Genomic DNA, 11,284 nt, shown 5'->3' on the forward strand with positions numbered 1-11,284 from the left:
AAGAAAATTATCATAGAAATATGAATAATGTAAAAACGATTCAAATAGATACAAATGACTATAAACCTGAAATTATACCAACCTAGTGAGATAATGAATTTCAATATAAGTCGACAAAATGTGATCCTCTGTTTTCTGCCTTAAAAATTATAGAGACCTAATGGCTAGTGAGAAAAAAAAATTCAATTTTTCAAATTATGAATGTGATTATTTTTGTTAGTTATTGTTAAAAGTATATATTTTTTTAATTAAGCTGAATAAATTATATATAGTTTAATAAAAAGTAATTGAATTTAATTATTAATGAATAAGTTTAGAGGTTAAATTAGGAAGTGATAAATTATATATTATTGAGTCTAGTTATTTACTTACGAATTATGAATATATATATATAAATAATATATATATATATATATATATATATATATATATATATATATATATATATATATATATATATATATATAGGGGCGGAGCCACCAAGGGGGCTAGGGTGGGCTCCAGCCCCACCCAAGTTATTAAAATATTTTTTTTATTATGGTGGGTTCCACCCAATGAAATTAAAAAAAAAACAAAGTGAATAAAAATCCCCTCTAAAGAATGATCAAACTTCTCATCCGGTTAAAATAAGTTTTTGATTATGGTGGGCTCCACCTAATTAAATTAAAAAACATTCGACGATTATTGTTATATTATTATATTATATTATATAATATAATATAATATATTATATTATTATATTATATTATATAATATATTATAGTTTTTCTTATAAACATGCCCACAATTATTCTTTTTTTCTTAAACGTTTAATACATCCATCAAATCTTTTGAGCATATATGATCGATGATTGTTACCGGAGGATATGATCGATGCAATGGAGCATGTTTCAACTACTAAAACTTTGCTTCATGTTTTGAGAGAGCAAGGGTTTGATAATTTACTCAGTTGCGTGGAAGAAGTTTCAAAAAAGTATGACATTGAAATACCTCAGATGAAAGCTTGTTACAAATCTAGTAGAAGTCGTTCTTGTCAACAAAAGGATTTGATTACAGTTAAACACCACTATCAATTTGATGTATTTGTTGCTGCAATAGATTTTCAAATTGAAGAGCTCAATAGTAGATTCAAGGACGAGGCAGTCGAACTTCTTAAGCTCAGTGGTGCTTTGGAACCTAAAGACAACTTTAAACTTCTTAATGTTGATCACATCTATCAACTTGCTGAGAAATTCTATCATCTAAATTTTGATGCACAAGATTTGCACCACTTGAGAACACAATTGGCTCACTATGAGTTTGACATGCCCGTCAATGAAAGATTTCAGAATTTATCAACTATTTCTGAATTATGTCGAAGATTAGTTGAGATAAATAAGTCAAAAACCTACAATTTGATCAATAGGTAATTTTATCATTTGTTATAATATATGAAATATAGTTATATTGTTTACTTATACTAATATATTTATTTAATTGACAGGTTGATTCGTCTTGTTTTAACTCTTCTCGTTTCTACAGCAACAACGGAACGAGCATTTTCAACTATGAAGCTCGTGAAAACAACTCTTCGTAACAAGATGAAAGAAGAGTTTTTAACAGATTCTATGATCGTCTATATTGAACGAGAGTTGTCTGAAAACATTGATAATGATACAATAATTAAAGAATTTTATTCTAAGAAGAATAGAAGGGCACAACTTCAATAATGTGTGTTTTAAATGTTTTGAATGTACTATTTTCTTTCATAATTTCATAAAGTAAATGTTCATACATCTTTTATTTTATATGTTTGAATTTATTAATTTATTGTATCAATTACATGAAAAAAAAACCGAACATAGAAAGTTAAATCTGAGGTGCAAGTTGGAGTCAGCCCCAGGTAATTTTTCATCCTGGCTCCGCCCCTGTATATATATATATATTAGTATGGTTGATGGACCTTTCTTCTCATTTATTTTATAATTAATAAATTAGATAGGTGTTTAGTAATATAAATAATAAATATATAATATAATATATTAGTATAGAATTATAGATGGTGGGTTTCCTCCGGGCTGAATATATAGAACTTAGTTTATATGAAGTTATGTAATTATATATTATATAATATATTACCCTTAAGGATAAGGGGACCTCCGGGCTGTAGCCCGGGTACTAATGTGAGTGGCTCCGCCCCGGTAAAAGGGTGTCTTGCATGCCTAAGATGTCTCACCTTGCATCTTAGTTCTCTAAAACCCTAAATCTTAGTTTTTGCTCTGTCTTCTCTCTAGAATATCAGTCGTCTTCTTCTTCGTCTAAACTCTGAAATGACTAAGAAAGTTTCATTCGCTCAAAACACAATGCAGGTAGATTTTGAATCTATATATGCGTCTGGACTGCCGGAGATGGTGGCAATGTTCAGAATTCTGGAGGCTTCCGGTCTCAGGAAGTTTCTAGGCGGTCCGTTCATCCTTCACGACCTGAAGGTTCATGAGTTCTTTGCATCCGCGAAGCTGGTCGGTAACTCTATTTCAGCAACGGTGAAGGGCGCTGTCTTATCTTTCTCTAAAGCTCTCTTTGCCTGGATTTTTAGGCTTCCAACGGAAGGCCTTACCACCTTCGACGAGGTTCCATCTGAGGACGTTTCAGAGATGCAAGTTATCTTCTCAAATATCTCCAGTCCTATTAATATTCTCAGAAAGAAGAAGTATCTCAAAACTGAGTATTGTCTTCTTAACGACATTGTTGCCAAGGCTCTTCAAGGGAAAGCAAGGTCATTTGACGCCTACACTTATGAGAGATTCGAGATTATGGTTTCCATATCAAAGAGGATGGCTATCAACTGGTCACCCGTCTTATTCTCTATTCTCTACTTAATGGTATTTGTGCCATACAAGCATAGTGTGGGCTTCTCAGTCTAACTCAGTTGGGTTCTGGATCATCTGAAGGTGCCCTTAGGCAAAGGTGCATTTATCAACGCTAGTAGGATCATGACTAGAAGCACAGTTGGGAACTATATCATCATGATGAAAGTGGTCAAAGAAGCCAAGTCCACCACATCCGTCCCACAGTCGAGTGGTCAGTCGACCACTTTATCAAAGTGTCCTGCAACCACTACTCGTTCGGCTCCAACGAAGAGAAGAAGGTTTAGGATGCAAGAGGGCTTCTGTTGTAGAAACACCAGAGGTTGCCTCCATTTCAAAGAAATCCAGATTAGAAGTAATTCATGCTGAAGAGGTGCCCTCTTTGGCAGTCCATGTTCATCCTTTAGACATTGCACCTATTGAGGAGTCTGCTACTAACCATCCTGAAGAACCAGCGTATGTCGAGCCTGTTGGTCAGATGGATGATACTCTTGCTGGTTAAATGTCTCCTAAGGTAACTCCAATACATTTTTTGGACGAAGTACCTATTGTTCCCACTATTGAGGAACAAATTGAATCACCAGCTACTGATCCAACTGGTCATGTTATTGCTGATGTTCCTATTGTGGAGCCAATTGTTGAGCCAACTACTGAGTCAGTTGGCATCCTTGTTGAAGAAAGACCTATAGGGGACCTTGTTGTCTCCCCTACAACATCAGCGACTATTGAAGCTACTGGTTAGGATGCTGAACAAACGAAAGTTTCTGTCTCCAAGGAGCTAGTCGGTCCTGTAGCCGAGATAGCAGCTGGTCAGACTCCTATTGTAGAACTAGTTGTTTCCCTTCAGCCTGATGTTGCTAGTCTGAAGGCAGCATTTCTAGTTTTTGGCTCATTTCCATCAGCTATTTTCAGACAAATTCAAGCTGCACAGAGCATAGTGTTTAGAGAACATGTCCCTGCCCCTACTATCTTCTCAACCGGGTTCCAACCAAAGTTATTCGAGACAAAACCTCATTTGAGACGTGGACTGGAATGAAGCCACACCTAGCGCACCTTCGTGTTTTTGGTGTACTACGCACGCTAATGAGAACACTCCCCATGTAAAAAAGTTAGACGACATAAGTCTGTTGATTGTCTATTTAGGTGTCGAAGAAGGAAGTAAGGCACCCAGGTTGCTCGAACCACAAAATGGAAAGTTCCATGTGAGTCATGATGTTGTGTTCGAAGAAAGTGCAGCTTAGGATTGGCAAAGTGAAAAGAGTGATCAACCCTTCAAAGTTTATGAAGAGGTTAATCACGAGCATGTTGGAATTTGAACGATCCCATTTGAGAGTGGATCGACAAGAGGACAGTCTACTTCAGGAATGTTCCAACATGCTTTCTCGAATCCTCCACAGCTCGAGCAAGTGAATGAACAAACAGACCAAGGCAATGGTTTACCCACTCCATGGTCAGGTGGACACTTTAGGAGTGATGAAGGACCTGTTCGATACAAGAACATGACCGATATCTTGGAAGAAGCACCTCGAGTGACACTTGATTTTGAAGACATGATGTTAGCACAGACGGAGGAACCTTCTTTCTACAATGAAGCGGCTGGACAACGACAATGGAAAAAATCAATGACTAAAGAAATTGAACCATTGAGAAGAATGAGACGTGGTCTCTCGTCCAATTGCTAGTCGGACACAAGTTAATTGGACTCAAATGGGTATTTAAGCTCAAGAAAAGCTTAGATAGTGAGGTGATCTAGTATAAAGCTCGTTTAGTTGCAAAGAGATATGTGCAACAACAAGGCATTGACTTCGAAGAAACCTTCACTCTAGTTGCTCGAATGGACACAATTCGAGTCATTCTTGCTTTGACAGCCAATTGTGGTTAAAAAATATATCATCTCAATGTAAAGTCAGATTTTCTCATGGGAGAACTGGAAGAGGAAGTGTTCGTGACTCAACTAGAAGGATTCAAAGCCACGCGAAAGGAAAATATGGTGCTTAAATTAAAAAAGAAATTGTATGGCCTAAGGAAAACTCCTCGTGCATGGAATCTAAAGTTGGACAAAACTTTGAAGCAAATGAGCTTCGTAAAGTGTACATAGGAGCAAACAATGTACACAAGAGGCAACTCTAATACCCAAATTATTGTTGGTATTTATGTGGATGATCTTATTTTAACAGGTGAAGATCCAAAGGGTGTCGAAATTTTCAAGAGGCATATAATGGGGGAGTTCGAGATGAGTGATATCGTATTTCTTTCATACTACCTTGGTATCGCGGTAGATCAGTTCGAAGGAGGTGTCTCGATCAAGCAAACAACATATGCCAAAAAGGTGTGGAACCAATTTGGAATGCTTGATTGTAACTCAACAAAGGCACCAATGGAGCATATGACTCAACTTTATAAGGATCCTGAAGGACAGTTGGTTGATGCAATTGAATATCAAAAAGTTTTTTTTGTCTGCGCTATCTCCTTCATACAAGGCCAAATCTTTCTTATGATATTGCTATTGTCAACAGATTCATGGAGAGGCCAACTGAGATACATCAAAAGGTAGTGAAGTAGGTGCTTCAATACCTTCAAGGTACTATACACTTAGGTATAGTGTTTCAAAAAGGAGGTGGTGAAGAGGAAATAATGGGTTACTCTGACAGTGATCTCGCAGGTGACCTAGATAATCAGAAAAGTACGAGTGGCATAGCGTTTTACATTAATGATAGTCTTGTTTCGTGGAACTCCCAGAAACAGAAAACAGTGGTTGTTAGATTAAGTTAAATAAAGAAAAGAGAATATTAATTAAAAGTAAAATAATTAATAAACTTAAGAGAATAAGTATGACATAGTTTTAATGATGTGGTATGAACAAAACTAAGTTGTGAAAATTGTCTTTGCACAGGTACAACCTAAAAAACGTATGTCTTCAGACGTATTGTCTGAAGAAGTACACGAGCAGACGTAGTCTAACTTAATTAAACGGGTTTTCTGAAGAAGTGCACGAGCAGACTAAGTCTAACTTAATCAGACTTTTGATTTGAAGAAGTGTGCGAGCACACTAACTCTAACTTCATCAGACGTGTTGTTTGAAGAAGTGCGCGAGTAGACATAGTCTAACTTCATCATATGGGTTGTCTAAAATAATGCGCGAGCAGACTAAGTCTAACTTCATAACACGTGTTGTATGAAGAAGTGCGCGAGCAAACTAAGTCTAACTTCATCAGACGTGTTGTCTGAAGAAGTGTGCGAGCAGACTAAGTCTAACTTCATTAGACGTGTTGTCTGAAGAAGTGGACGAGCAGACATAGTCTAACTTCATTAGACGTGTTGTCTGAAGAAGTACGTGAGCAGACTAAGTCTAACTTCATCAGACATGTTTTCTAAAGAAATGTGCAAGTAGACGTAGTCTAACTTCATCGAACGGGTTGTCTGAAGAAGTGCACGAGCAAACTAAGTCTAACTTCATCGATGGCTGGTCAGACGGATGTTCTTCCTACTGATCAGACGGAGGTGTCCCCTGATGGTCAAACGACCTCCAAGGTAAACATTATTCCTAATTTGTCCGTAGAGCCCGCCATTATTGAGGTTCCTGTTGTGGAATATGCTGTTGACCAACTGCTGAGACAGTTGGTCAAATTGTTGAGAAGAGTTAGGGGGAAGACACTATTGTTCAGACGGATGCCGGTTCTACTGTAGTTCTTCCATAAAATGCGCTTTCGAAGAATGCTTCTCCATTTGCTATACTTAGAGCAGCCCAAGGAGCTCCGGGAATCACATTTAGAGAGATGGTTCCTGATTCCAAGCCTACCGAAGTTGTAGGAAAGGGAAAGACGCATCATACTATATTCTAGAACTCTCGTTTAAAATTAATCCGACCCTAGACCTCATCCTGGAGGACGTTGATTCCACGACGTCTGTAAAGATCAACTTGTTTGATAAGTGGCTTTGCACCAGGCTCCACACTAAGTTTAGTGATGTTGACCCAGGTGTCAATGTGGTGAGAATGTGGAAGAAGCTGTTGAAGATGGAAAATTGGTCATCTCCTAGGCCAATACTCAAGATGTTAAGGAGGATCTCAAGAGAAAAGAGTTCATTGCAACAACTACTAGAGGGCGCACTCTCTTTCCCATCGTCCGCCAAAGGAGAGAAACATTTAATCCTTCAGATAGAACCGCTCAAACAAATGGGAAAGTTCTTGAATGTCTTAAATTAATTATGGAATCCTAATGTTCCACCGTTCTCCAATACGTCCATGGGACTAAGTCGTCTCATTTCGATGCTCTTCGGAGTTAAGCACCTCGATCAGATCTGAACTATTCAGACGAGTCTGAACAAATGTCCTTTATTAATGAGAAGCCATTTGATGAAGGTGATCCGAATTCTATCTCTACAACTGAGCTACTGCTCTTAGTGGTTGAAGAGTAGGTGACTCTTCACATCATCGAGCAACACCAATCTTCTTTTGAATAATGGCGATTCTCTACTCATTACTCGGCTTATCAAATGCTCATCCCATATGAAGAGCAGCAAATAATTCCTCAAGTTGAGAAGGAAATCTCTCTAATGTCTGAGCAACAGTCTTCGTCTACTTGGAAGGAAACGTTAGAAGTTTCTCCCCCACGTCCAAACTAAAGAAGATCCCGTCTGCTGAGAGGGAACCTTCCAAGACGTCTGAACCGAAGCAGACCCCGTCTACTAAGGGCTTGTTCCAAGAGAGCGTCTAAATCCGAAGTTGCTCAGTCCTCCTCTTCCTCGTTTGAGTAGACAACCAAAGGGGTCGAGCAGTCCTTAGACTCTATCTCCCAAAGGGTGTCTTAAGTGAAGGCTTTTGAAGAGAGGTAGTTTGCCCCTCAAATATCCAATCAACCTTCTCCCTCAAGATCCAACAAGTCCCTCCCTTATCAACCTCACCTTTATGAAGATATATCAGGATTTGTCAAAGATTTATGCGCCTAAATCCAAGGAGCTGGAAGTGAATCTAGAGCGTTGATCAATGTGCCTCGGGCACCCTCTCTAGAAAAGGAACCAGAGCGATCCATACAAGTAAGTTGTCATCCTAACCCTATTCGCTCTGTTCCAGTTGGCTCCCATATCGTATCCTCTCCTCCCTCTTCCTCTAAGGAGTCTTCTTCAGGAGCTGTGAATCTCCGCAAGATTATCTTGGAAGCTATTACTCCTAGCAGTAGAGCATCAACTCCATTTCTAACAGGCTGTAAAATCTTGAAAAGCAATCTACGGAGAACTCCTCAGCGACTTCTAGCTTAGCTTCGGTTCAAGGGGGTACAAATAAAGATTTGTTGAAAACTACACAAGACGTAGCGATACTCCACACTTAGATGAGAAGGATGCAACAATTTTTGATCACGCAGGGCAATGAGATTCATGACAAGACCAAGTCATTCAGTTTTAAGCTTCATAATGAGACAAAGTTTTCGATTGAATCCCTTACTTTCAAGATGCTCGAAATCTCCAAATCCTTTAGGACTGCGGAAGCTGAGCGAATCATAAATGTTGAAGCGGTCGCTCGACACTTCCAAGCTGAAGAAGATGCGGTTGCCGAAGCTGCAAAAGTTGATGCCCTTATTGTTGCTACCCCGATAATGTTAGAAAGTGAGAAGATAGCAATCAAGGAGGAACGAGTGCTCATGGAATTCGTTCTAGAAGGAAGTCTGTCCAAGGTGGCCGAGGTAGCTACCAAGAAGATTGCGGTGGTCGAGGAGGTGGTCGTGGAGTTGGCCGAGGTGGTGGTCGAGGAGAAGAAGGTCGACTGTGATCTTGTACTCGGTGACAGAGCTCCCCAAGGATGAATATTCAAGAACTAAAAGGGAGGGATCTTAAACTTTGTTTATTTTATGTATTTTATTTCTTATAAATATATTGGTTAATTTTTGAACTCGCGTTCCTACCTTGATTTTTAACTTAGTTTTAACATCATCAAAAATGAGGAAATTGTTAGATTAAGTTAAATAAAGAAAAGATAATATTAATTAAAAGAGAAATAATTAATAAACTTAAGAAAATAAGTACGATATAGTTTTAATGATGTGGTCTAAACAAAACTAAGTTTTGAAAATTGTCTTTGCATAGGTACAACCTAAAAGACGTATGTCTTTAGACATGTTGTCTGAAGAAGTGCACGAGCAAACGTAGTCTAAGTTAATAAGACGAGTTGTCTGAAGAAGTGCGCGAGCAGACTAAGAACAACTTCATCAGACGTGTTGTTTGAAGACGTGCGCGAGCAGACTAAGTCTAACTTCATCAGACATGTTGTATGAAGAAGTGTGCGAGCAGACGTAGTTTAACTTCATCAGACGAGTTGTTTGAAGAAGTGCGCGAACAAACTAAGTCTAACTTCATCAAACGTGTTGTATTCAAGTGCGCGAGCAGACGTAATCTAACTTCATCGAATAGATTGTCTAAAGAAGTGCGCGAACAGACTAAGTCTAACTTCATCAGACATGTTGCCTGAAGAAGTGCGCGAGCAGACTAAGTCTAACTTCATTAGACAGGTTGTCTGAAGAAGTGCGTGAGCAGACTAAGTCTAACTTTATCAGACGTGTTGTCTGAAGAAGTGCGCGAGCAGACGAAGTCTGAACTATATCAGACGTGTTAGTCTGAAGTAGTGCGCGAGCAGACGAAGTTTGAACTACATCAGACGTGTTAGTCTGAAGTAGTGCACGAACAAACGTAGTCTGAACTATATCAGACGTGTTAGTCTGAAGTAGTGCGCGAGAAGACGTAGTCTGAACTACATCAGACATGTTAGTCTGAAGTAGTGCATGAGCATACGTAGTCTGAACTACATTAGACATGTTAGTCTGAAGTAGTGCGCAAGCAGACGTAGTTTGAACTTCTACAGATGGGTCGTCTGAAGAAGCGTCTGATGACTTGCTTCTGTTGTCGTCTGAAGAAGCATCCATTTATCCACTCAGCTCATGAGCTTGGCAATCAGTTGCATTCATTATCAGTTGTCTGCCTAGACAGATGAACATGCTTTTATTGCCTATCTACCACATATTCAAATATTCCACTAACCCACGATCTTTATTGTCCCGTACACCACATTATTGCGAATATTCTGAAGTATGATCTAATTCGCCACGATCAAACGCATATTCTCTGATGTACGTTCTCGTACTCCTAGCATGCGTCCAACAGTTAGCTGACACGTGTTCAAAAAGAAGTTTTGACTGTTGGTGCAATTTCATTATAAATAACAATCAAAGCACAACGATGGATCTCTACCTTCTACTTGGCTTCTGATCTCTAGATTTTTCTACGAACCCTTTGCACAAATCAAGAAGTACTAAGTGTTGTGTTCTAGGTTTGCTCCAAAAACATTCTGTAATTAATCTACTATTCTTTCTGTGTGAAATCTCAGTATTGTAAGATGAATAGAGGTTGTTCTTTTCAATAGAGATTTAGTTAGAAGTTCAGAAAACAGACAGTTGTTAAGTCCTGTGTATCTGACTAGGTTTGTGTAGTGTTCTATACAAATCAAAACCTTCTAGGGAAAAACCTTCTAGAAACAAAATAAGGGGTGACGTAGAAGTTTTATCTCCGAACATCCATAAACTCTTTGTGTTATTTCCTTTCCGCTCCTTGCATTCGTTTATCTGCCGCATCAAATCTAGCGAGTTGTTCTACACTTGATTTCGTTCAAGAGCTTGCGAAGCTTTGCAAAGAATAGAAACAGATCTTAATCCCTAACAAGATTAACATCGAATTGAAAGTCATAAACAGTTAACTATATTTAGAACCCCTCTCTATAGTTGACACCGATCCTAACAGTGGCACTATCCTCATTTGAAGTAGAGTTCATGGTTGCAGCAGCGGCAACGTGTCAAGCACTTTAGTTGAAATTATTGTTGTTCGAATTAAGTGGTTCGAAACATAAGGCAATGAAGCTCCACGTCGATAACAAGTCTACACTTACACTAATAAAAAACCCTGTTTTTCATGGTCGTAGCAAATACACTGACACAAAATATCATTTCATTCGAGAGTGTGTTGAAAGAAGTTAAATCAAAGTAGAGTTTGTTCGAACGGATGAACAAAATGCTGACATACTTACGAAGCCTTTGCCAACATTAAAACTGGTGATGATGCGACACCTGATCGGTGTTCCTGATCTCGAACCACGCCAGTACTAAGGGGGATAATGTTGCATTATTCCTGGATGTTATAACTTTTACAAATAAATGGAAGATCTGCATTAATAACTCTTGTAATTATTTTTAAGATATTAAAGATTTTATAGAAAATTTCTCCAAGTCTTGTGAGTGATTCTCTTCTTGGGCCAACATTGTCTGAACCTTTCATTTTCGAGTGATCTATTATTATCTAACATTACTTCGTGTAATAATAGAGAGAGGTTATTATGATTCCATCACTCTAATTATATAATTTGTTTATTATTCGAAAATTTGAATTTTATGGTCTTTGTT

General features: G+C 38.3%; 1 protein-coding gene across 1 annotated transcript; it reads left to right on the top strand.

The window, feature by feature from the left end:
- The first annotated feature begins 878 nt into the window (after positions 1–878).
- Positions 879–1,709, top strand: LOC124935020. The gene is made up of 2 exons (XM_047475487.1): positions 879–1,405; positions 1,484–1,709. Exons 1-2 carry the CDS (start codon positions 879–881, stop codon positions 1,707–1,709), a joined length of 753 nt encoding a protein of 250 aa, XP_047331443.1.
- Positions 1,710–11,284: the final 9,575 nt, after the last annotated feature.

This window comes from Impatiens glandulifera, chromosome 4 (assembly GCF_907164915.1).
Source record: "Impatiens glandulifera chromosome 4, dImpGla2.1, whole genome shotgun sequence".
NCBI classification, from domain to species: domain Eukaryota; kingdom Viridiplantae; phylum Streptophyta; class Magnoliopsida; order Ericales; family Balsaminaceae; genus Impatiens; species Impatiens glandulifera.

Bases quoted from the DNA above. Each gene is read 5' to 3' on its own strand.
- LOC124935020 (XM_047475487.1), top strand. From the start codon at position 879: ATGGAGCATGTTTCAACTACTAAAACTTTGCTTCATGTTTTGAGAGAG. The intron at 1,406-1,483 runs GTAATTTTATCA...TTTAATTGACAG, and splicing joins ACCTACAATTTGATCAATAG to GTTGATTCGTCTTGTTTTAA.